Source organism: Corythoichthys intestinalis, chromosome 7 (genome assembly GCF_030265065.1).
Source record: "Corythoichthys intestinalis isolate RoL2023-P3 chromosome 7, ASM3026506v1, whole genome shotgun sequence".
Lineage (NCBI taxonomy): Eukaryota > Metazoa > Chordata > Actinopteri > Syngnathiformes > Syngnathidae > Corythoichthys > Corythoichthys intestinalis.
Window position 1 is genome coordinate 6443146 of NC_080401.1, and position 27685 is coordinate 6470830.

At 38.2% G+C, this 27685-nt stretch overlaps 1 protein-coding gene across 1 annotated transcript in view; it reads left to right on the forward strand.

Moving 5' to 3' along the window:
- The window catches only part of adcy1a (adenylate cyclase 1a), a 136554-nt gene that overhangs the window by 61199 nt on the left and 47670 nt on the right, over window positions 1-27685 (forward strand). Inside the window, exons 8-14 of the mRNA XM_057840746.1 lie at window positions 2842-2997; window positions 6769-6963; window positions 10314-10411; window positions 10508-10592; window positions 13468-13557; window positions 23194-23468; window positions 26762-26888. Of these exons, the coding sequence (XP_057696729.1) occupies window positions 2842-2997; window positions 6769-6963; window positions 10314-10411; window positions 10508-10592; window positions 13468-13557; window positions 23194-23468; window positions 26762-26888 (1026 nt within the window). The remainder of the gene's footprint in view (window positions 1-2841; window positions 2998-6768; window positions 6964-10313; window positions 10412-10507; window positions 10593-13467; window positions 13558-23193; window positions 23469-26761; window positions 26889-27685) is intronic.

Genomic DNA, 27685 nt, shown 5'->3' on the forward strand with positions numbered 1-27685 from the left:
TTCTAAATTCCAAAAACTCAGGGAGATGTTTATCGACCCGAGTTATTATTGTCCCTACCATTTTTCTACGCCAAATTTACACTCTGCAATAACCTAAAATAAACATTAGTCCGAATCTGTACAGTATTATTGACACAATTTAAACATCTAAAGTGGGCCTGCCTCACTGAGCTACAAGACCCTTTTGGATCAGAGACAAGAAGAGACCGCTAAATTAGGACTCGAGACCAAGAACAATCTCGGGTGTTAAGCACGAGTGATAGAAAAAAATGATATAAAGGCAGTTGGTTTAAGAGACGAGGATGCAGAAGGATAGGAAAGGATGACATGCAGTGAAGACCCTGAATGGGACATGTAAAAAGGAAAAGAAAAAGTGATTATGCCATATGCCACATGTTACACTATTGATGCTTTTTTTATTGTTTTAGAAATGTGAGAGTTCGGTCCATAATTCATCATTCAGTAGCTATCAAAATTGCAAAATATTTACAACTAGAAACTCCAATTTCGGGAGAAATTACACCTGGTCTTTCCTGTGTGGCTATACAGATCGTAGCCCCGCCCAAGGCTATCACTAGAATGGACAAACATGCCTCTCAATGGCATTAAATAAATTAGATGCCATTAGAAATGAATGGGAAATTTGGACGTCCATGGCCGTCAATGGCAGCACCCTCCATAAGCGTCAATGCAATCGGGGACATTTGGGGTACACGTCCTATTGATATCTGGTCATTTCCTGTTGATTTGGGGAAAAAAAATTCCCATTGAAAATGAATGGGAAAAATTTTGGACGTCCATGGACGTCAGTGGTATCAACTTACATAAGCGTCAATGGAATCCAAGTACATTGGCATCAACAGAATGAACAAACATGAAGAAATGCCATTGGAAATGGATGGGAAGTTTGGACGTCCATGGACGTCAATGGCATCACCCTCCATAAGCGGCAATGCAATCGGGGACATTTGGGGGACACGTCTTATTGATATCTAGTCATTTTCTGTTGATTTGGGGAAAAAAAAAAATTCCCATTGAAAATGAATGGGAAAATTTTTGGACGTCCATGGACGTCAATGGTATCAACTTACATAAGCGTCAATGGAATACAAGTACATTGGCACCAATAGAATGAACAAACATGAAGAAATGCCATTGGGAATGAATGGGAAGTTTGGACGTCCACGGACGTCAATGTTATCACCCTCCATAAGCAGCAATGCAATCGGGGACATTTGGGGGGCACATCCCATTGATATCTAGTCATTTTCTGTTGATTCGGGGAAAAAAAAAAATTCCCATTGAAAATGAATGGGAAAAATTTTGGACGTCCATGGACGTCAATGGTATCAACTTACATAAGCGTCATTGGAATCCAAGTACATTGGCATCAATAGAATGAACAAACATGAAGAAATGCCATTGGGAATGAATGGGAAGTTTGGACGTCCACGGACGTCAATGTTATCACCCTCCATAAGCGGCAATGCAATCGGGGACATTTGGGGGACACATCCTAATGATATCTAGTCATTTTCTGTTGATTTAGGGGGGAAAAAAAATTCCCATTGAAAATGAATGGAAAAAATTTTGGACGTCCATGGACGTCAATGGTATCAACTTACATAAGCGTCAATGGAATCCAAGTACATTGGCATCAATAAAATATAAAAACATGCTGAAATGCCATAAGAAAATGAATGGGAAATTTGGACGTCCATGGCCGTCAATGGCGGCACCCTTCATAAGCGTCAATGAAATTGGAGAAGTTTGGGGGACACGTCCTATTGATATCTGGTCATTTTCTGTTGATTGTGGGAAAAAAAAAACATTTCCCATTGAAAATGAATGGGAAAAAATTTGGACGTCCATGGACGTCAATGGCAGCACCCCCTATAATCGTCAATGGAGTCAGGGGTGTTTGGGGGACAGGTCCTATTGATATCTGGTCATTATCTGTTGATTTGGGGAAATTTAGTTTTTTCCCCATTGAAAATGAATGGGAAACAATTTGGACGTCCATGGCCGTCAATGGCATCGACATCCATAAAGTCAATTGAATCCAAGTACATTGGCATCAATAGATTCGACATGCATGGCCGTCAATGGCATCAATGCAATGTAAAAAAATCCCAGAATTTTTGACGCCCATCTTGTTTGTTTTCGTCAAAAATTGACGGACTAGTAACAGTTTGAAACTTGTCTTTTTTTCCCAATGAAAATGAATGGGCAGGTTTTTGGCAAATTTCCGGGGAACCGTATATTTTTTCCAAATTGTATTAATAACCTTTATTCCCCTCCCTGTCCTGGAATTTTTGATGCCCAAATTGTGTGATTTGGTGAAAAATTGTAGGACTAGATACATTTTGAAACTTTTTTTTCTCATTAAAAATGAATGGGCAGGTTTTTGTCAAATTTCTGGGGAACCGTAAATTTTTTCCAAATTCTGTATACAACTTTTATGCCCCTCACCATCCCGGAATTTTTGATACCTAAATTATGTAATTTGTTAAAAAATTGTAGGACTAGATACATTTTGAAAATTGCTTTTTTTTTTTCGGAAAATTGCCGTTTACGGACGAACCGAAAAATTTTCGGGGCCGTTTGAAAAATTCCCATCGTCGCGTGAGAATTCCGGTCGTGCCGATACTTGAACGGTGCCGATCGGTGCTACGGTTTGGGCTGCGCGGCGGGACGAAGGATTCCCATTCAAAAAAAAAAACAGAATAACATATAGGGGGGAGGCCGTAGAATCTCACTACCTGATCTTTCCAAAGGAAAGACCAGGTAATGATAAAACTGATAAATTTAAGCATTTGTAACTGTATTTTACCTTTGCAGATATTTCCTGGTTTAATTCTGTCTGACATCAAACCAGCAAAGAGGATGAAGTTCAAGACTGTGTGCTATCTGCTCGTGCAACTCATGCACTGCAGAAAGATGTTCAAGGCAGAGATCCCCTTTTCAAATGTAATGACCTGTGAGGACGATGACAAGGTGAGTAGCATGATGTCCATATTTAATGGAGTAAAAGTTTCAAGTAGAATACAACTTTTTAGCTTTTAACTTTTAATATAAAACCAAGAGTGATGGAAGAAAAATTGATTTGATTTCACAGTACTGTAATTTTGGGACTATAAACCGCTACTTTATCCCCTCATTTTGAATCCTGTGGCTTAAAGTCCAGTGAGGCTTATTTGTTTGTAGTTGTTATTTGAGTTAATAATACTTTATTTGACTGGGGCGTCATAAGACTACCATAAGGCCGTCATAGCTATGACATGACATTATCATGGGCGTTAATGAATGCTGATGACAGATTAAGTGTCATCTGGCAAATTATGTCACTAACTCCATCTTTTACATCCGTTTAAAAGAGAGATCATTTGCCGGATGACACAAAATGACATCTGTACTAAGCATTCATTAATGCTCATGGCAGTGTCATGTCATAATTATGATGGTCTTATGACAGTCTTATGGCGCCACTGTCAAACAAAGTCTTACCAAATTCCATAATTCGCAATTAATGAAACAACTAGAACAGTATCTGAAGAAATAATTAGCACAGAAGATGAATTTTGATTTGTTATTTACATGTGTAGCGATGCAATGCAGGCTAGGGGGCATGTTGGACGACAACAGTACTGACAGCAGGTGGCAGCAGAGGTTGACTGTCTCCCCCAAGAGAACCGCGATGGCCAAATTGTAGCTTCTTTAAGCAATGAAGCTTTGCTGTTAATTGGTTGAAAGCTTCATGGTGGTTCATTTGGTCTTATGACAGACTTATGATGCCGCTGTCAAATAAAGTGTTGCCGGTTGATATCTTTTGGTTTAAATATCTCATACTATACTGAGGAAAGCTGCGGCTTATAGTCCATTGTGGCTCATCTATAAACGAATGCCGTTTTTGTGTCAAATTTGGTAGGTGGCGGCTATAGTCAGCTGCGCCTTATAGTGCAAAAATTACGGTAACTGAAACCTTCAAACAGACCATTTAAAAAACAATTATGGATTTTTTTTTTTTCTTTCTAAATTACGTCCTTTGAAAGGTGTTTTCCTGCACGGATGCATTCTTGAAATCTGCTGAGGCTGTCGCTTGGCCCTCCCTCGGCTTGGTCAATCGTGTGCGACACTTAGAGGTGTCCATACGGAAACTCCTCAAAGACATTGGTTTTGCACGGAGTACTTAGTTTGTGCTAGTAATACATTTAGAGAAAAAAATGAATAAAACATAACCAGAAGTGGGTAGAGTGGCCAAATATTATACTCAAGTAAGAGTAGCGCTATTTCAAAATAATATTACAAAAGTAAAAGTAGTCATCAAAAGAAATTTGGAAAAGTAAAATAAGTATTCAGTGAAAAGAATACTCAAGTAATGAGTCACTGCTTACAATGTCTGATTTGCTTTTTTTTAACAGTAGTATATTTATTTTTCAGCATAACGTCATCTATATGAATGAACTGTTATTATTATACCTACTATAGCCCATTACATTGTCATTTTAGGCCAAAAACATACAAAAAAATCATCGGATTCGGACTAAACTATTTATATAAATGAAACATCACCCATCCAAAGTGTATGAGTGCCCTCGAGTGCAAAAAACATATTTCATCCCATGAAATTAAAACGATCATATCTTTGTTTTTCTATGTTTTATCGGTGCCAAATAAAAACTGTGAGAGAGGTTGAAATCCAATAATGTTGATGGCAGTGCTCTATGTGAAATATTATATAGATATAATATGTATAATGAAGAGGGAAAACTGTAATGAACCTCTTGTACTCCAAAGTAGCGGAGTAAGAGGAGCGTTTCTTCATCACAAATCTAAAAGTAAAAAGCATGGTATGGTAAAACTACTCTTTGAAGTGCAGTGATCCCTTGCTACTTTGCGCCTCAAACTTCGCGCCCTCAGTCCATTGTGGATTTTTTTTTTCAATTAAAAAAAAAAAAGAAAAAGAAAAAAAATACAGAGGAGTTGTCCTGAGCCAATCGCGCAGTCTCACTCTCACTCTCTCCTCTCCCTGCTCTCTATTCATCAGCGGCACTGCACTGGAGTTGCTTGTTAAAGTTAACGATCTTGACAGATGTTTGTGAGTCACGAGCTTCAGAAGCGCCGCATGCGTCAATCAACGTTTAACTTGTTAAACCGTTGCTGTGGCAACTCATTGTGTAAAAATGAGAGGAGTGGAGTAGACTCCCTCAATGAAGTGTTGCGAGTGCTTGCTGCCTTGGAACAGACAGGCTCTGTGTGCGAATGCGCGGCCGGGGGTTAAGGAAGCGTGCGCTGGTATGATTGTGTGTTTGTGGCGACGTTTGAGGCGGCCGGACGTGTTGTGTTTGCGGCAATAAACGCCACATGTTAAAAGTGATCCTGAGCAGTTTGTAATTTCCACATGTCACTCCAAAAGTCTCAGCCAAGGGAGGTGACAGAAGCATTTAATAAAGCTAAGCATTGTTTAAAAATAATTCTGTGGGACAGTAACACGTTTAAAACTTATCATAATTATTACATTTGAAGTGCTTAAAAACCATTTATTAAAAATATATATGTATATATATTAAAGCTGGGAATCTTTGGGCACCTAACGATTCGATTACGATTACGATTCAGAGGCTCCGATTCGATTATAAAACGATTATTGATGCACCCCCCTCCTTTTTTTTCTCTCTCTTTTTTTTTTTTAATGTTTTGTACATTAGTTCCAAAATTGTTCAAAAATACTCTCAGGCTAAACCACACTACTATTTCAGTATCAAGTTAACATATAGCAGTAAACAAATATACATTCTGTATCAGCAGCTTTAAACTACATTTAATGTTGTGAATCAACCGTTAAATTTGTTAAAATTGCTCCCGTTATTCCATAATTTCCCTTTCGTCTACTTTCGACATGTGAAAGTTTTAAAACTATTTTAAAGATAGATTCAAGTCAATATTTTACCGATTTAGGAGTATTTTAGATAAAAAGTTAATTAGGTTTGCTTGGAAGGTTCGCTACAACAGCCTTGCAGGGAAGTGTACTGCTTTAAGATGGCGGCCGTTTATAACGCCTGCATCTAGCTTATTGTAGATGTGCTGCTAACACTACCAAATCTATATTGCATTTAGTCCTATATAAATGATACACCGTAACATTATATGGATGTACTTTGTAGCAGCTTTTCGGCAGCAGTCAGGTAGGTTGTTGTGTTTTTTTATCTCGTTGCCTGAGTTGAGCTAGAGCCGTGAGTTGAGCATTGGCATTACCCGAGGGGTAATGGGAAGCATGATGTTTAGCTACTCTCGCGCCGTTCCGTCCCGAAGACCGCGCGGCGCGCTGAGTGTTGTGTACTTCCGCTTTACTTCGCATATTTTAATAATCGGAATTTGGATGTTTGTGAATCGTTCTCGAATCTTCCACGGCCGAATCGCGAATAATCAAAGAATCGGAAATTTTGCACACCTCTAATAAATATACAGTATATACACATGTTTTTTTTTTTTTTTTTTTTTTACTTTGGGAAAAAAAAGTGAAAAAACATGTCTTATATGTATCCCTTTCCAATGCTAAATCTGAATAAATAAATTGAACACACAGAATCCTTTTTTTCCCCCCGCTACTTAGCGGTTTTTTACTTATCGCGGCGGGTTCTGGTCCCCATTAACCGGATCACTGCACATTTTACTCAAAACGTTACTCAGGTAAATGTAAGTTAATGTAAGACTTAATGTCAACACCATTTTATTGTTGAGACTCTTTATTCATGCCGTCTGTAACAGCGGAGAGCCTTAAGGACTGCATCTGAGAAGTTACGAAATCGGACGTCTTTCTCAGCTTCCACCATCCAGCATTCACCTGGAACAAGAGTCAACCGCTACATTGGACGCCTAATCGAAGCTCGGCAGACTGAGTCAGGAACATCAGATCTAAATTACCTGACCTTGTTCTTTCGGAACAGAGACAGGGAGCGAAGGGTAAGACTACTCACACACGATAAGTAAAAAAAAAAAAAAAAAAAAAGTTGGTAAATGTTAAAAAGCATACACAATACAGTGAACATACAGTAACTGTAACATTTCACCATGATCTTATTATTTTTATTAGGGATATCCTGATCTAATCATGTGATTGGGTGTATAGATCGTGTTTATAATAAAAAGAAATATATTTATGTTTTTTCTGCTTCATGCTCGTAAAGCCTTTCACTCTCCCTCCTGCTGGTTTTCTTGATCACTAGAGCAGCTCTCGTTTGGTACTTAAAGTTAACGATGATTGACAAGTTTAGAGCGTTGATTTAGCGAGTGAAGACTCGGTAGCTCAATATGCAAAGGCACAAATGTGTTAATCATCGTTTAGTCAATCTTTGTTGTCAAGAGGCTGTTCTCGGCAGTGTGCGTGAATTTGAGTGGACTTACTCATATGAATGTTATGGAGAGCAGTGGCGCGGGAAATCGGGTGCTGAGGGTGCTACAGCACCTTCTGGTGTTGGGGACAAAAAAAGTGTTTTGGTAGATTATTGTATTTCTTCTTTTTTGTTAGAAATAAATCAATAAATAAAACATTGAAACAAAATTGTATTTATCTTTGGTCAAGTAAGTTTATTTTTTGTTAATAACATGGTCACCACCTGACACCTTGCTTGCTACCAGGTCACGTAGGATAAGGTGCTATTGGGACGGAAAAGTTAACTGTTAAAATATTCGATCGGGACATCCCAAATGATTATTTTATCTCATCTACAGTACACACTCTACACAACTCTTAACTTATTTCCCTTTTCTTCCTTGCACCCACGCTTGTAGCCATATGATGTCTTTTGTGTGAGTGCATATGTGTGTGTGAGAGTGTTGGAGTAATCCACCCACCCTCTCAGGAGGGGTTATAGATAATGATTTGGGAAAATCTTGGCAGCACACATGATCTTTCTTCTATGTGTGCGTGGGTAGAGCCCGTAGAGCAATCAATGAGACACATAACAGGGATTTGGGGGGGTTGCGAGGATAATTAAAATGTCAAGGAAATGTGAATGATTGTTTATTAACATAAAACATTTTGAGGACATTTTGCCTTTAGTTTTCTGAGTAATTTCGAATCAGTTCAGATAGTATATAAATATTGATTATACTACCTTTCTATTAGTTTTACAGCGCGAAATAATTATGAGGTCATATTGTATACAGAATCCATCATATGGCGGGTAATATTTTTCCCTAAATTAAAAACTCAAAAGGAAGAATGTTCCTGTGGACTCTGATTGCCAATTCCTACATACAGCAGTGTCATTTGAAATGTCATTCCATCATCAACAGCAGCCTTGCGAAAAAATTAAAGGCCTTAAGGAGACATTGTGCATTTTATGATGATTTCTAGGTCTTCTAACATGCTTTTGTCAAAATATATCAAACATCACTAATTACAGTACAGTTGGTGGCTTGGATTGATAACTACTTAAATGCCCATTTGGCAAATCAGATATGTCTCATTCTGGAAATAAAATCTAATGTAAGACTCCACTGCACTGGGCACGTTTGCCAGATTAGTTCTTAAATGCCTTAATCTGTTATGAATTAGGAAAACATGAAATTGTGCATTAAGTAATATTCAAGAAGGGATTTGTGGAAAAAACACTTGGTAAATGAAGTTCATTAACCTTAAGCAGATACAGTGGTATGAAAAAGTATCTGAACCTTTTGGAATTTCTCACATTTCTGCATAAAATCACCATCAAATGTGATCTGATCTTTGTCAAAATCACACAGATAAAAATACAGTGTCAGCTTTAACTAAAACCACCCAACCATTTATAGGTTTTCATATGTTAATGAGGATAGCATGCAAACAATGATAGAAGGGGGGAAAATAAGTAACTGAACCCTCTGCCAAAGGAGACTTAAAATGCAACTGAAACCAGTTTTTACCAAACATTTTAAGTTAGGTGTGTGCACAATCACTGATGAGCGGTTTAAAGCTGGCCTGCCCACTATAAAACACACACCTGGTAAGAAATGTCTTGTTGAGAGGCATTGTCTGATGTGCATCATGGCTCGGTCAAAAGACATGTCTGAAGACCTGCGATCAAGGATTGTTGATTTGTATAAAGCAGGGAAAGGATATAAAACAACCTCTAAAAATCTGGATGTTCATCATTCGACAGTCAGAGAAGTTGAGTAAGAATCGAGAGAGTTTGGCACTGTTTCTTCTCTCACAAGGAGTGGCCGTCCACCAAAGATGACGCCAAGAGTTCAGCGCAGAATACTCAGAGAGGTAAAAAAGAACCCTAGAGTATTTGCTTAAGACTTACAGAAATCACTGGCGCACTCCAATATCTCTGTCCGCACATCAACAATATGTAAAACAATGGGGAAGAAAGGTGTTCATGGAAGGACTCCGCGGAGGAAGCCACTGCTGTCTAAAAAAACATTCTTTCTTGTTTAATGTTCGCAAAAAAGCAACTTGCACACTCCACAGAAGTTCTGGATAAATATTTTGTGGACTATTGAACCTAAAGTTGAATTGTATGGAAGTAACAGAAAATTGCATGTGTGGAGGAAAAATGGAACAGCTCACCAACATCAACACCTCATCCCCACCGGGAAGTATGGTGAAGGGAGCATCATGGTTTGGGGCTGTTTGGCTACCTCAGCGCCTGAACAACTTGCAATCATTAATGGAAGAATACATTCAAAAGATTATCAGGATTTTTGCAGGAAAACCTGAGGCCCTCTGTCAGACAGTTGAATGACCCAAAACAGAAGTAAATCAACTTCAGAATGGTTCCAGAAGAACAAATTACACGTTCTGGGGTGGCCAAGTCAAAGTCCAGACTTGAATTCCATTGAGATGCTCTGGCATGACCTAAAGACAGCGATTCATGCCAGACATCCCAGGAATCTGACTGAACTACAGCAGTTTTGTAGAGAAGAAAGGGCCAAGATTAGTCCTGATCGATGTGCCAGACTGACCTGCGGCTACAGGAAGCGTCTGGTTAAAGTTATTGTTGAAAAAGGGTGTGCCACAAAATATTAAATGTGATGGTTCACTTACTCATTTTTCCCCCTTCTGTCATTGATTGCATACTGTCCTCATTAAAATATGAAAACCTGTAAATGTTTGGGTGGTTTTAGTTAAAGCGCACACTTTGTTTTCATCTGTGTGATTTTGACAAAGATCAGATCACATTGGATGGTGATTTTATGCAGAAATGTGAGAAATTCCAAAAAGATTCAGATACTTTTTCATACCACTGTATACTGTACATGGACTGAAACGATCGATTAATGAATGTTGTTTGACATCTGTTTTTCTCCTGCCGTCCTTTTCTTAGTATAACCAGATGTTTGATGAGCATTTCACTGGCGCAGTGGTTGTCTCTCTGATCCTGGCTGCATTCTTTGGCCTTATCTATCTGTTAATGATCCCTAAGTATGTTTCTTACACAATACTTCGTTAATGATATAGTCAAAAATGAATCAATTGCACAGAAGTCATTACTATGATCTCACTGTGTTCCTCTTACAGGGGGATATTGGTACTGCTTCTCTTGGTGTTATGCGTTTGTTTTCATGTGGCCTGTGTCATGTACCTACATCTTACAAGTGTTCAGGTAGGAATTTCTCCTTCATATTGCTCTGCATATTGTTCTCCTTTTATTAAGATTAGATTGATCAGGTTATTTTCCCTTGATACCAATTTCCATCACGCACTGTAGCATTTTCCAATTTAAAGACCCTGACCTTTGATACCAATGTTTTGTTCTATTCATCTTGGCTGTAGAACAAATTCCATCTTCTAACAACAAACATAATGCTATTTTTTTTATTTGCAACTCTCAATAAGGGCTTATTAAAACAAGCCTGAGTGTGCCCCAGCACATTACTGAAGCCTGTGCGTGCCCTCTACTGGCTTACTTGTAACGTATAGACCAGGGGTCGGGAACCTTTTAGACAGAGAGAGCCAAAACCCAACATATTTTAAGATTCCACAAGAGCCATACCGTGTGTCTATGTGTATGTATGTATAAAAACACACACTGTATATTCTATGTTCTTGTGCCAGCTTGTCCGAGTACGTTTTGTAAGCACTGTTTCTTTCGTGAACGCATTTGAATGCATTACACGGGAGGCACAGGATGGTCACGCTCTTCTTTTACAAGAAGTCGCCGAGTTGCGATTGAAAACTTGAGAAAACAACAAAGAAAGTCTAACATCGTTACTTGGGTTTTTACAATTGTTGCGCAGTTGTGCACACACCACAAAAAAGATAACAAATAGAAACATTGTGTGGCGCTGCTTATGTTTGCTCCAAGCGGAAACCACAATCGGGAACGATCAGGGCAACGTGTGCGTAACAGTGGCAGAGACAGGCGGAGGGTGGTCGTTTAGTGAGTCTCGCTAAATTTGACAGTCCAAAAAGTCACGAAAGCGTGCCTGTGTGACTTGAGGTACCACGTGGTTTCCTTTCGTGGTTTAATTTTCACCTAGGAATTTTTTAAATACTCCAGTTCGCTCTGCATCGGGTCGGAAGGGGCCGTCCCCGTCGCTGGCCGAGTAGTGACTTAAGGCACCATCTTCGCGCGACCTGAGTTGAAGCATATTATTGCGACGCACATTTGAAGTGCCCAAGATTAATGTGCGAATGCGCCTTCAGCTCATCATAGCTGGTTCATGTCACGTGAGCCGGCGGGTTCCACATTTAAGATGACGGGTTGGCAGAGAGTCATCGAAAGAGCCATATATGGCTCGCGAAACATAGGTTCCCGACACCTGCCCTAGACAATACAGGCACCTTAAAGCCATGTACTGTGCGCACATGCCTTCTGCTGGCTACCTAAAGGCAACACAGGCACCAATAAGTCCGCAATTAACTGATCAACCGTGATTTAATCAAATTAATTAATTAAATAAAAAATAAGGATCTGAGTATAGATAAAGATTTGGCACATGCTACGTAACTACCAAGTTTCACGAAGATCGATTGATGAATGACGGATTAGTCGGACTTCAAAGTCAGTATCCACGAGAAAACTATCAACAGCAACAACAGTAATGAGTTGACAAGCCATCAGCCTGTAAAAAAAGTTGTTTTACTTATAGTGCCTAGGAGAACTCTAGTACAAAGGATGGATAACATTATACCTGGCCACACAGACATTCACAACATTACGCTGCCGCGAGCCATTGCAATGAGTTGGCATGCACAAAACAGTGGTGGACAAATTATTATGGAGTATGTATGATTCACCTATATTTTCCTTGTTGTTTACTGTGTCAAGAAGCTGGTAATGCCCTCCCCCCCCCCCCCCCAAACAAAAAAAAAAAAGGTTCAGTTTATGAGATTATACAGACAACTACCCAAAGATCCTGATAGGTTAGTTTGGACAACATTAAGTATTGGCTATTTAATCATACAATCATTCATCAGCATTTATCTGCTGCTTTCTTGTAATAAATAAAACAATATGAGCAACCACAATGGGAGTATATCAAATGCGTGGCACTTTAAAACTATTTAGTCTATCAGGACACTCAGATTCCCGTTCCGAATTTTTCCATGCCGACATGGAGGGTCGAAGGATGGGGGATGCCCAGGACTTGAACTTTATTTATTTCATCTCTATTTATTTCATCTGCTGTTTCTGACTGTGTATCATATTGCCTCTGCTAAGCCCTTTGAGACAACCTTGTTGTGATTTAGGGCTATACAAATAAAATTGAATTGAATTAATCAGCTGAATAGGACAGGTTGAGGAAAACAAACTTTTTTTTTTTTTGTTATCAGCCTTGTGTGGACATAGCTGTAGATGTGTTTCTAATAATGCTTCATGCAGCAAAATACGGTGGGGTATATGAAAAATTGTATATCACTCATGATGCAGTGTTCTACATGAATAAAAATCACACTGAAATTTATTTTTTACATGTTAACTTTGATATTACCATGTACAGCTTGTACATGTTAATATGTGTATAATATATAATAATAATTATATGATATATAATATGTGTACAGTACAGTGATCCTATTGTTTTCTTTTATATTATATTCATTTATATAATAATTATTATATTGTCATCATTAATTATTACTTTAAATTATATATTTTTCAAAATCATACTTTGGGGGAAAACAAAGGAAAAAACATTTCTTATATGTATCTCTTTCCAATGCTGTTAAATATGAATAAATACATTGAAAAAAATATAAAATAAAAAATGTAATGTAAATAAGCTCTGCCTCTACTGGATTTTCGATTTTTAATGCTGGGGTGGGGGTCCCATTAACTGTGAAAAACGAAAGATCACTGGATTCATTTTTTATTGGGTAAAGTAAACTGAGCTGACACGTGTAAATTGAACGATTTCAAAACAGTAGCACTTTGCTGCATGAAGTTAGATAACAAGTCTGCAAAACACAGTCATGTCAAAACCAATTTTTAATATGTCTACTGTTTTCTCACCAAACCTTTCTTCTGTTGTTAGTGTCAACCAGGCTGCCTCACCATCCAGATACGAACAGTCGTGTGTGTCTTCCTTGTTTTGCTGTCTTATTCTGTTACACAGGCCTGCATGGTAAGTCCATTTACTGTAGCACATTTAAATTAGTACAATGGGTTTGGTAGATTAGTAGTAAGGAAGAGTTCTCAACATCATCACTTATATATACTACATACCTGTATATATACCGTACTGTGCAAAAGTTTTAGGGAGGTGTCCTGCCTAAAACTTTTGCACAGTACTGTATATATATAGTGGAAAACACATACATGACTGAAAAAGCAGTTTCTATGAGGGGCCGTACAAGACATTTTTCATTCTGGCCCTCTCACACACATACATTCTCCTTTCACATACATATATATTCACTCTCACACACATACATTTTCCTCTCACATGCATACATTCTCCTTTCACATCCATTAATATTTACTTTCACATTCATACATTTTTACTTTCACATTCATACATTTTCACTCTCACATTCATACATTTTCACTCTCACATTCATACATTTTTACTCTCACATTTATACATTTTCACTCTCACATTTATACATTTTTACTTTCACATTCATACATTTTTACTTTTACATTCATACATTTTTACTTTTACATTCATACATTTTTACTTTCACATTTATACATTTTTACTTTCACGTTCATACATTTTCTCTGTCACGTTCATACATTTTCACTCTTATATTCATACATTTTTACTTTCACGTTTATACATTTTTACTTTCACATTTATACATTTTCACTCTCACATTCATACATTTTTACTTTCACATGTATACATTTTTACTTTCACGTTTATACATTTTCTCTCTCACGTTCATACATTTTCACTCTTATATTCATACATTTACTCTCACATTCACACATTTTTAGTCTGTGAAATGTATGTTTGTATGAATAAAATATATGTGTATAAGAGTGAATATATATGTATGTGAGGAAAGATATCAGCCAGATTTTTTTTAATCAACTTTTGAAATCAGGCGAAATGACAGCTAAAATAGGCAATTTTCAAAGTACTTTTATTTTGAAATGATACATCAGAATTTTATCAGAGTACTTTAGTTCGAGTCTTGGGGTCGTCCAGTATACCCCAGAAGTGGAACCGTCCCGGGATATCAGCCAGATTTTTTTAAATCAAATTTTTTAAATCAGGCGAAATGACAGCAAAAATGGGCAATTTTCAAAGTACTTTTATTTTGAAATGATACATCAGAATTTTATCAGAGTACTTTAGTTCGAGTCTTGGGGTCGTCTAGTATACCTCAGAAGTGGAACCGTCCCGGGATATCGACCAGATTTTTTTTAATCAAATTTTGAAATCAGGCGAAATGACAGCAAAAATGGGCAATTTTCAAAGTACTTTTATTTTGAAATGATACATCAGAATTTTATCAGAGTACTTTAGTTCGAGTCTTGGGGTCGTCTAGTATACCTCAGAAGTGGACCCGTCCCGGGATATCAGCCAGATATTTTTAAATTAATATTTGAAATAAGGGTAAATGACAGAAATAACTAGCAATTTTCTAATTAGTATTACTCGGAATTCCTAAATTATTTTTTATATCATATTACTTTAGTTTGGGTCTCGGGGTGCTCGAGTGCCTCTCTCAAGTGGACCCGTTCTTGGATGGCTTCCCGTTTTTTATTTATTCATATTTATTTTTTTCAATAAAGGGACTAGCGCTGTGAAGCCACCGGGGGACTTGCGCTGTGAAGCCACCGCGTTCCATTATGAAGCCAGCGCGTTGCATTACCGTAATGCACACAATGCAAACAATGATCCAAATGAGGGGCGGCTAGCTTGACTTCGTTTTTACGAGTGGAGGGTGGCTTGACCGCAGTAGTTTACGAGCAGGTCATATTAGCTCTCGCTTGGACAGTTGAAGAGGTTCGAGAGTTGCTCGGTCTAAAAATGTCTCTCATTTCACTTTCAACTGCGTCATAATTAGCACTGTTGGGTGCAGTTGATTGTGTCCTTTGCCGCCACTCGAGACAGGAAGCCAAAGAAGTTACTTTTTCTGGGGTCGACAAAATGTTTTGCAAAAGTCTAACTGCTTGCCGAAGTGATTGTGCGTCCTCTTCCATGCTGACCCTTAGTTGTTATTTTATGAACAGTAACCCGCGTCAGGTTCTCAGCCAATCAGAGCTTACCAGTCAGAGCTAGCCAATCAGAGCTGGCTTCCGTTTCAACTAGACTCCTTCCGTTTTCACTATACTTTCACTCATACATACATACATTCTCCTCTCACGTTCATACATACTTTCCTCACATACATATATATTCACTCTTATACACATATATTTTATTTATACAAACATACATTTCACAGACTAAAAATGTGTGAATGTGAGAGTAAACATGTATGAATATAAGAGTGAAAATCACATACATATATATTCACTCTTATACACATATATTTTATTGATACAAACATACATTTCACAGACTAAAAATGTGTGAATGTGAGAGTAAACATGTATGAATATAACAGTGAAAATGTATGAACGTGAGAGAGAAAATATATAAACGTGAAAGTAAAAATGTATAAATGTGAAAGTAAAAATGTATGAATGTGAGAGTGAAAATGTATAAATGTGAGAGTGAAAATGTATAAATGTGAAAGTAAAAATGTATGAATATAAGAGTGAAAATGTATGAACGTGACAGAGAAAATGTATGAACGTGAAAGTAAAAATGTATAAACGTGAAAGTAAAAATGTATAAATGTGAAAGTAAAAATGTATGAATGTGAGAGTGAAAATGTATGAATGTGAGAGTGAAAATGTATGAATGTGAAAGTAAATATGTATGGATGTGAAAGGAGAATGTATGCATGTGAGAGGAGAATGTATGTGTGTGAGAGTGAATATATATGTATGTGAAAGGAGAATGTATGTTTGTGAGAGGGCTAGAATGAAAAATGTCTTGTACGGCCCCTCATAAGTTTCTGCTCTTGCACTCCTATTTAACCTTTAGCACTGAACGTGTCGGATGCGACACGTTTACGCATATCATCTTTGAAGCCTTGTCACGCTGTAATTACGTCACCCACGTGCCGCTGGTTGCTTTCATTTGAAAGTACGGAAGTTGATGTCCACGGCAGTTTTTATTTGAAGTCAATCGACGAAGTAAAACGGGAGATAATGTCATTTGAGTTTTATAGTTTTATTGCACTCATAAATATACATTAAAACGCTGCATGGACCATGTGTATATCTCCATATTTCCATCATTTCTTGTCCTTTTTCAAAACCGAAAGCAGCACAAAAGACTACATATCCCAAGAGCCGTTGTGATGTCAAGAAGGATGTGAACAGTTTTAATAATTTGCCGAGCAAGGCGCCAACTAAGGAAAGGGAGGCATGCAAAACAGGCAACGGTCGGTTGGATTGAGCGATCGACTTTGCAACGTGCAGAATGAATCGAAAACTAAATTTAGCGCAAGCTAATGCATTATTTTATTAACTCAAGGAAGAGGATGAGCTGTATTTGTCGTTGTTTTCCTCGGATAAGTCGGCGGGTAGAAGTGACAGCAGCGCGCAAACAGCGGAAGAGTAGGCTGTGTGACGTGTGTGACGCAGCTCAGTGACCTGTTCAAGAACATTGAGCGCGCAAAACTTTATTGACTGCGCAAAAAAAAAAAAAAAAAAATTGGGTTGCATGTCAGAAAAAATTGAACTGAACTACTTGTCAATATTTTTGAAAATACTTACTTTCAATGTTATATATTAACAATGTATATAATGTTACATATTTTTTTCTCACTATGAATCTTTTCAATTTTTATATAGATGTGTGTTCGAGAAGCTTGCTTGCATGTACATACAGTATATACCTTTGATAAGGTGATGGGTACAATACCTAACTTCACAAAGAGATATCCTCCAAACCCTTTTTGTGTTAGATGATATATTAAAAAAAAAAAATTCTCACTATTTTGCACTGTATATAACCTGTTTTGACTATAGTATGCGTAAAGGCCAAAAACGCCTATGACCATACCTGCTGTTTGTGTTGAATTGTCAAACATAAAACTATTAATTTTTTTTTTTTTCTATTGAATGTTTATCCTAACAAGTTGAATAAATATTATCAAGCTTCAAAACGGTTGGTCGAGCATGTTTGGTTGTCAGTGAGACATCAACATTACAAATTTAAAAAAAAAGATTTTGGGATTTTTTTGTCTTTATGGGTCAAAAATGTGGATTATATTTGGTCAGTGAAGAAAACAACAGTTTGGACATGAAGTGCAAGGTGTCCTGAAAAAAGGGACCCAACTTGGCCGTTGTGAATAATTTTTTCTTTGAAATATAAAGGCATCAAACATCAAAGGCATACAAATTCGGCCAAAATAGTCTTAGGTGTTAAAGGGTTAAAATAAACTGTTGTATTTTAAGTCAAAAGAACTGTTGTGTTTGATAGAACAATATGTCTATATGCTGCCATAGCAGTTTCATGGTGCATTAAGCCACCGAACTATTTTTAATTTGTCGGTTTTACCCTGAAAACCCCTGTTTACATATGTCGCGCAACTGCTTTTGTTTCAACCCAGCCATAAAACGAAGGTAATTAATTATATTTATAATCCAAAATGTCTGTCATTTTTAGCTTAGAAATCATTAATTTTTGTCTAATATTTCAAATTGAAAAAAAAAAAAAAAAAAAAAAAAAAAAACGACTTTAAAAAATTTTTCACTTGCATATTTTAAACTTTTAAATAAATTATATCACGCTGAAAAAAATGGCGTCTGTAAAAAAGTCAAGGACTTAATCGTATTTTTTTTGTTACTGTCACATTTTCTCCGATATGTTAGATGATAAATAATCGGTCCAAACAAAGAAAAATTGAAAAAAAAATGTTTAAAAGAGAAAATATATGAAAATGAACATCTCGACCAGTCCTTGATGTCTACGATTTCTGCATCGCGACCCTTGTTATATTACCATGCTTCACCCATAAAATCTGCCAAAAATCCGTCTGTGGCCCTTCACAGCCGAGTTTTTTGATCGAAAAGAGGTAATAATATCTCGTTAAAATCATGGCATCTTTAATTCTGCTCTCGCGTGCTCTCACCTCCAGCAATGGCGGACTTGGCAATTTTGGGGCGTAAGGCGAACATATCCAGGGGCCCTCTTCATGGGTCAGGGGTTAAAAAGGTGAGAAGGGTGTGGAGGAAATATGTTCCGGTACACTAGGGGTGTCCTAAACGACAGATTTTCTCTTGATTAGTCAGCCGACTAGTTTTACTATTAGTCGACTAATCTAATCTAATCTAATCAAATTTTTTTTTTTTTTTTACTAATTTAGCAATGAAATTTTTGTTGACGCTTATTAATTCACAAAACCATTTTGGAACACTTAAATTCTTTGTTAAAATAATCATGTAAATAACAATGATTAATCACAAATAAACAATGAGGTTAAATGCTGATAGCATTTACTAGTGCAAAAGAATGGAAAGTAAACAGATTCAGAAAACTGACTTTGCCTTTCCAACATTATTCAAAACAATTAAAAAAAAAAATCTAACATTATTATTATAGTATACTACTACTGTATGTAATAGTTGTATAATAATTATATTATTCATTGCCAATCATATTTGTCATAAAGAGCAGGGGTCCCCAACCTTTTTTGCACCACGGACCGGTGTTATTTGGGTCTTTTTTTTTCACGGACCGGTGTTCTGACAAATTTTGCAACCCATCAAAAATTGCTACGATGCGGTTCTGCGCATGTGCGTAACGTTAAACATAGCCGCAAAATGCGCAAATGCAGCGATTCCAAAGTAAACACTACAAACTTTCTTGAAAGAAAGGAATATTAACTTACGTTTGATCATGGAATGACTTGTAGAAAAGTTCTCAGATTCATCCTGCCATGTAAGCTGCATACAACAGCTGCACACCGCGCTCACCATTAACGACTTCGCCTTGTCGTTAAACATTAATTAAGAAGCCCGCTTCACAAAGACATGATGTTGAAAATTGTAGCAGGGTTTTCAATGCTCTTGGCGCGATGTCAGGATATTCCAGAATGACTTTAATCCAGAACCTCGGTAGAGTTGTTGTCTTGAATGTACGTTTAATAAGGTCCCCGTCATTTGCGATCTCTCTGTTTATTCACAAACGGGTCACGAATCCACTCCTTTGCAGTTCGTGGGTCTTCGAGGTTGTAGGCTCGTCAGGTGCCCTTTTCGCTGTAAAAATATCCTTTTCGCCGTAAAAATATCTCCAAAGACATCTGTTTTCCAGTTATCTTCGCTCGTGTGGGGGCTAATTATTTCCGGGAACAAATGTGCTGCGCCCGCGGCCTAGTAATACATTATTATCGAGGACAAGCGCACATAGATATATTATATACACAAACAAGATGTACTGCTTGCAGTCCAATCAATGAACTTCTATGACAACATTGTAATCTATCCCATAGTATTATATCTATAATAGACAGAGATATTGGTGTGTTAAGCAGGGGCACAGGGTTAATTCGGCGAGAATGCGGTCGTTATTAAATTATTATTTCTGTGCGGCCCGGTAGCGGTCCGCGTCCCGGCAAATGGGGACCCCTGATAAAGAGTGTCATTTCAAAGCTATTCTTAGTGTAGAATCTGTATTCTGTAGTATTTACTCAACATATTATAACATTAGTTCTGAAGTATGTGGGTTTAATTCCAGAAATCATTATTTATATGACGAACATGACGTGCTTTTCTTTTGAAATGTTCACCGGAGGTACATTCGCTAAACCGCTAACCGAAAGCTTTACACTCCGTAAAAAAACATTCTTCGTCATTGCTTGTGGTGTCACTAATAGATTTAAAAATTTTTTCGTTAGCAAATGCTGTTAACCAGCTGTTGAGTGTTATTGTATGACTGATTGGAACTGTACTGCACTGTTTCGCCACAGGGTGTGCTGTCGTGTATTTTATGTTCGGTGTGAAGAAGAAGAAGAAAGTTAAAAGAGGAATTAGCGGCCTGTTCTCAACTTCTCCCCCACTGCACTTTGGCTCTCATGGAGAGGACATACGCTCATGTATTCAAAATAAACGATAGCCGACGTGCAAAGTACCAAGTCTGCTGTAAAAATAGCGAGCTTAGTGGGGTGAAAAACGTGGGAGAGCTAGGTGAAGCTAACGAACAGCTAAGCGGAGCTAAGCGATGCTAAACTGAGCTAAACAAAGCTACGCGACTGATACTCAGTCCGTCGTCGTGGAACAGTCCATTGTAGTGCGTGTAGGGATGGGAATCGAAATCCGATTCCAATTCGGAACCGGTTCCGAGTGTTTCGAGGCCTCGACATCACAATGAAAAAGCCTTAACGATCCCTTTAACAATTCCTAAAGACGCGTATTGCGTCGTGACGTGTCTTGTTGTCCAGACGCATCAAACTAGCATGGCGCCAAGAACCAGTCGCTCCAAAGTTTGACTACACTTCACCAGGAAAGAGTGTGAAAATGAAAGGTTACGACGGGTAAACACGAGCATTGCAGCCATAAACATAACAATGACAGCACGTAGGTTCAAACGCTTGAAAGTGTGTCTTCACTTCACAAGGAAAAATTACAACAAAGCGACTTTGAATCATTGCAAGGTGGAGATAACTGCATCGGGAGGGAATACGACTGCGCTGTCCTCACAGAGAGGCTAAGGCTCAGTCCTGGCTATACAGCTAGCTAAACTCCCAAATGACGATGCAGAAGACGTTGGTATAATTTGCTGACTTTATTCAACCATCACTTGGAGAGTGAAACTAAGAATAGAAATGAAACAAATCAATTTCGTCCCCAATAACAAACAGGTTTGCATCAACATAAATCAGCGATGATTAGCTGCTAATAACAGTAATAACAAATGGTTAGCATTCGTTCGCTAGCATTAGCACATCGTTCAAACCACTACACAACTGGATTTAAGTGTCCGATCGCGAGTGGAAACACAACAACAACAACACAAAAGATGATACATACAGGCGTTGCCTCTGTAGATATTAACATTAACAAAGAACGAAGGCTCGTAGAAGTGTTTCCCTCTCTCACTAACTCGTTAACTCGCTTGGATGCGGCATTTCTTCTTCGGGTGTAAGCGCGCTCTTCTTCACATGAGCGCGTTCTTCCTCGCGTGAGGAAGCACAAGGGCGCCCCCACTTGAGCATGTAAGCGCCACAAAAACTAAAAGGCATGCATTTCCATGTAATGGTAAATAATACACGTTAACCCAGATGTCCCCAAACTGCGGCCCGCGGCCCAAATACGGCCCGCCTCCACATTTGGTCCGGCCATTTTGAATTTTTTTTTTTTTCTCAATTTTGTTATTTATTTCCTGGCCTTTTCCTTGAAGAATTCAGAGAGGGTTATTTGGTTATTATCTATTTAATTAATAGTGTTTTTTATTATTAATTATTATTATTATTATTATATTATATTATTATTTTTATTTTATTTACTTTCATTCCGTGAAGAATCCAGAAAGGGTTATTTGATTGTGGCTTTCTGAAAAACAATAATTTTTTACATCTATGCACTTCTGCAATCGTCACATTTTTTCTGTTACAAACTGACCCCGGCCCCTCATCAGAGAAGGGAAAAGTTATGTGGCCCTCACAGGAAAAAAATTGGGGACCCCTGCTTTAACACATATTGCCAAAGGCAGAACAACAACCTATCTGCCAATATATACCAATATTTTTTATTTCTATTAGATAAATGTTTTAGTAAAATGTTACACATTCTTGTGTATTTGCCACTTATTGCCACAGTTAACATTGAGGCTTTGGGCCTCTTTTGATCTCGTTGTGAGTTTGTAAGGTTGTGACTTCTGATTAAACAAACTCAATGCCAATCAAAACGTTTGTTCTTCTTTCCCCCAAAATTAGAATCGATAAGAGAATCGATAAAGAATCGAATCGATAAGCAATATCGATAATGGAATCGGAATCGTAAAAATCCTATCAATTCCCATCCCTAAGTGCGTGTGTGTGTGTGTGGGGGGGGGGGGGGGGGGGGAATAATATAAATGCAGCATTCAAATAGCTTTCTTTCTTTGTTTTGTTATTTGTTTGTTTGGTATGCAGACATAATTATACATGACAAATAATTTTGGGTGCTGCTGGCTCCGCTGGCCCAAGCCCTTGCTCGTTGGGACAAGGGCAGCTGGTTGGGGGCCCCCTACTGGTTGGGGCTTAGGGCGATCGCCTACTTCGCCTGAATAGTAGATCCGCTTATGACCTCCAGATAGGGTTTTGCTGTTTATTTATTTTTTAAAATGCCCTCCTGTTCAAATTATTTTTTTTAAATGCCCTCCTGTTCAAAAATTTTGTTCCACCAGAAAATTGAGATTTTAAGCTTTCCAATGATGTATCACACACGCATATTGGACAATTTTGAAATCTGGCCAAACTGGGGGACTCAGAGCGGAACCTGAAGTCACCTGAGTGTTTTCCGTATATATTGTACATATATATGTACATATATATGTACACACACATATATATATGTGTGTGTGTGTATATATACTGTATATGTACGTGTACTGTATAAACAAAAATTAGTTTTATTTGTGAGCGTTTTGGAGAAGTTGCTTTCCTATGACTACCACCCTCTCCCATCTTAATAGTTGTCTGTCTGAAGCTGGTGTTTTTTGCAATTGTGTCCCTCAAATCTGGTTTATTGTCTTTCATTTTTATAGGTGGGATTTATTCCGTGGGGTCGAGTTCAAATCCGATGCAACAACTCTGTGCAGGATTCCACTGCAGACATGTTTGGTGTTGAACCCCCTAACAGCACAGCTGCAGATAGAGCTGGTTTAAACGTGGCATATGCGCTGTTGTCCTGTTTAGCTGGTACACTCACCATTGTCCCCTACCTCAGAGTGTCTTCACTCGCAAAAATCCTCCTGCTCCTCCTTCTCTCCATCACTTACACAGTCATCATGGAGACCAGTGGGTATCGCCAAGCTGTCGGGTAAGATAAAGGTATATGTAGTTTTTAGAAAATAGGATATGTGTGTAGTCAATCTTTGGTTTCATTGGTTCATACAGTCAATAAAGGTTTTAGGCGTGGGGCCACTATCCCTAATTTGAATTGCCCCTGAAGTGGCCCTGTTCATACAGTCAATAAAGGTTTTAGGCGTGGGGCCACTATCCCTAATTTGAATTGCCCCTGAAGTGGCCCTGTTCCCATTTTAGCACAAACCATGGAAATAGATGAATCCTTCTTTTCTGAAGTGAGAAAGGATGAGATACAGTGGTATGAAAAAGTATCTGAACCTTTTGGAATTTCTCACATTTCTGCATAAAATCACCATGAGCTGATCTTTGTCAAAATCACACAGATTTAAAAATAGTGTCTGTTTTAACTAAAACCACCCAAACATTTATAGGTTTTCATTTTTTAATGAGGATGGCATGCAAACAATGACAGAATGGGGAAAAATAGGTAAGTGAACCCTCTGCCTAAGGAGACCTAGGCTACGTCTACACTAGGAAGGATAATGGCCTTAAACGTGTAATTAGTTGGACTATACGGCATGTCGGCCACACTAGTATGCCTATTTTCCAGATTAGTTGTTTGACGGATAACTTAGGCGGGTAATGTTACCCGCCGCCTACGCGCCGCCTTATATAGACTGCTGTCTCCATACAACATTCGGATATTCAGGAAGGGACGTCATGCCGTCGCTCTTTTTAGTAAGGCATGACAGCATGTAAACAATCGAGGCGGATGTTCACGATGTGGCATTCCTGCTCTTTCCTTTTGCACACATTTTTCTTGAACCTTCAAACTACGTCTCAATAATATGTTTCAATTCAGTTCCCATTTGGGGTCCTCCTATCGCGGATGAGGTGGAGATGAGCGTTTATTACAGAGCTCGTTTCCCAAGTTGTCTCACATCAGCCAGCTGCCCAATTCAATGCCAACAGAACATAAGTACTGTATATAAAAATGTATAGAGGAAAATCAAACCCCGAAAAGTGACCTGCATGGTACTCCCAGTCAAAGAGGCGCGCGATCAGTTTTTTTATTTTTTTTTTTTAATCAAGACAACCTGTCAAAACTGTTGCCACTACCAGGATCACCACTTTTATGCACAAGCAGCCTGGTTGCGGCTTTCAGGAAATATACCCAGCGCCACAACATATGCTTTTATTTGTTATTTTCCAAGTGGTGAGAGCGCAACTGAGCATCGATCGTAACATCCCAAGTAATGATGTCAGGCTTTCGTTGTTTTATAAAGATTTATTTCAATCACAAGTCGGCTCCTGCTCGTAAATGATGGCATGATGCGTTCGATTGCGATCACGGAAAAAACACTGATCACAAAATAATGAGTCTAGAACAGAGGTCTCCAAACCGGTCCTCAAGGGCCGCTGTGGGTCCTGGTTTTTGTTCCACCTGATCGAGTACCGACAATTTAACCAATGAAGTTTCGACTAAAACAAGCAGCACCTGACTGCAATCAACTGATTACACTTGTAAGACACCAGATTGGTGCAAAGGTGTCTTCTTGTTTTGTTGGAATGAAATCCTGCGCCCACTGCGCCCCTATGTGGAATAGTTTGGAGACCACTGGTCTAGAAGGTATAGTAATTTCGAAAGTTTATGCAGGCGAGGAATGAGTTTCCGGTTCAGAGGTAAACCGCGCAGGCGATGACGTAACACATGAGGCTTCTCCTTTTTACGCATATGTAGTTCGCGGAAATGCAGGCGTACCTTGCAGAAGCGGGGAGGCCTTTAAAAGCACCTTAAACGAAGTGTGGACAGGTATAAAAATAGTCGGCAAAATAACCTGGAGAAAATTATCTGTCCTAGTGTAGACGTAGCCCTAAAGAGCAATTGAAACCAATTTTAACCAAACAATTTAAAACAGGTGTGTGCACAATCACTGATGAATGGTTTAAAGCTGCCCTGCCCACTTTAAAACACACACCTGGTAAGATTTGTCTTGATGAGAAGCATTGTCTGATGTGCATCATGGCTTCGTCAAAAGAGTTCTCTGAAGAACTGCGATCAAGGATTGTTTTCAATTTGTATAAAGCTGGGAAGGGATAAAGTCAGTCAAAGTTAAAGTCTGGATGTTCATCAATCGACAGTCAGAGAACTTGTCTACAAATGGGGAGAGTTTGGCACTGTTGCTGACATCCCACGAAACTGAACTACAGCATTTTTGTAGAGAATAATGGGCCAAGATTAGCACTGATTGATGTGCCAGACTGATCTGCAGCTACAGGAAGCATCTGGCCGAAGTTATTGCTGCCTAGGGGGGTCGGTGGGGGGGTGATGATGTGATGGTTCATTTTTTTTCAAATATCAGACCACATTTGATGGTGATTGAGGGATAGATGTAAGGGATAGATAAGTTCTTCTACCTTCTATGATTGTTCTTGTCAATAAGTTCTCACTTTACAGTTGTACCTCTCCTTATGAAATTAAGTGGTTCTCGAAGTAGTTTCTTAATCTAAAAATTCGGTAAGTAGATACGTTTTCCATTTTAATGCCCTAATCTGTTCCATGTAAAGTTTTGTAAAGCATGAAAATGCATCAAATCATGTAACAAATACATGTTACAGTTAGATTTTTGCACAATAAACCTATAATGAGAGTTGTGCATTATGTAAAAAACAAAGAATAAAGAGTAAAAGTCCATACACCTACGTAAAGCTGTCGGAACACCTCATGGCCAGAGGGGCGAATGAAGAGGACGCTTGAATACACACATAGACTCCTCTTCGCCAAATGGATGCAAGGAAGATGCTAGGCAATAGCCAATGGCAGAGCAGCTATACTTATGTTACGTTCAGTAAACTCTGGGAGCTGCAAGTAGCATTCAATACTGTATTTTTACCTTTCGTATGATGAAATTTCTTTTGTAACAAGAAGCAATATTTTTCCTTTGAGGCGCATCTTAGAATGAAAATTCTGTATGTAGAGACGTTCGTAAGTAGAAGTACCACTATTGTTGTAATCTACTATGAAATTTACAAATCCAGTAGTCATCTCTTTTTTTCTGCCACCAACCGCACGTTTCGAAGTAATCCGTAAATGCTCACTAAACACGTGTTGAACCATTTGGCCAAGAGAAAATGACTGTCTAATACTCTAATTCCATTTCATATTCTTTGTATTTGTTTATATTTATATATAACTATCTGTTTCATCGTTGTATGCTGTATAACATTATGAAAATAATTGTATCATACCTCCAGCAGATGAGATACATATTTTATGAGCACTTCATGTTCTACTTTTTCTCTCAGTGGTGGTTTTCTCCACACTCGGGGTTATGATCCTGTGTTGGCAGTCCTGCTATTCTCTGGAGCTCTGGCTCTCCACTCAAGACAGCTCGACCTGAAGCTGCGTCTTGACTACCTGTGGGCAACTCAGGTACTCATGTACTCTATAATGTATGTATGTTAAGAATAAAACGCACACTTGGTAGAAGAAGAAACATGTTTTAATGTTTGTCATTTTTGTAATGCATTCCTTTTAAAATATCCTCGATTATAAATGACTGTTGAGCATCTTTTTCTTTGAAGGTAAATTTCTTGAAAGTTCCATACCTACCCGTAGATATAGACAGATTTCGCTCTATATGTACACATAACAAGTATTATTGCACATAAAAATATGAGTATATTTTTACTTGTTTTGTACATACATATCTGTATGTACAGTGCCCTCCATAATTATTGGCACCCCTGAAAAAGATGTGTTTTTTAGCTTCTAATTTTTTTTTTTTTTTTTTCAAATAATATGGGACCTTAATGGAAAAAAAGAGAAAAATCCAACCTTCAATACAAGTGCATTCATTCAGTGGGGAAAAAAATCCCACATAAAGAAAAAAATTATTTGACATCAAATAATGTGTGTCACAATTATTAGCACCCCTGGTGTCAATACTTTGTATAACCCCCTTTTGCCAACAAAACAAGGTCTGGGGACTGAGCTGGGAGGAGCTTGATTTTGTTTCAGGTGAACCATTTCTGTGTAGATTTGGCCATATGTTTAGGGCCATTGTGTTGCTGAAAGACCCAGTGATGACCCATCTTCAGCTTTTGGGCAGAGGCCAACAGATTTTGATTTAAAATGTCCTGGTATTTCAAAGCATTCATGATGCAATGCACCCTAACAAGGTTCCCAGGGCCTTTGGAAGCGAAACAGCCCCACAGCATCACTGACCC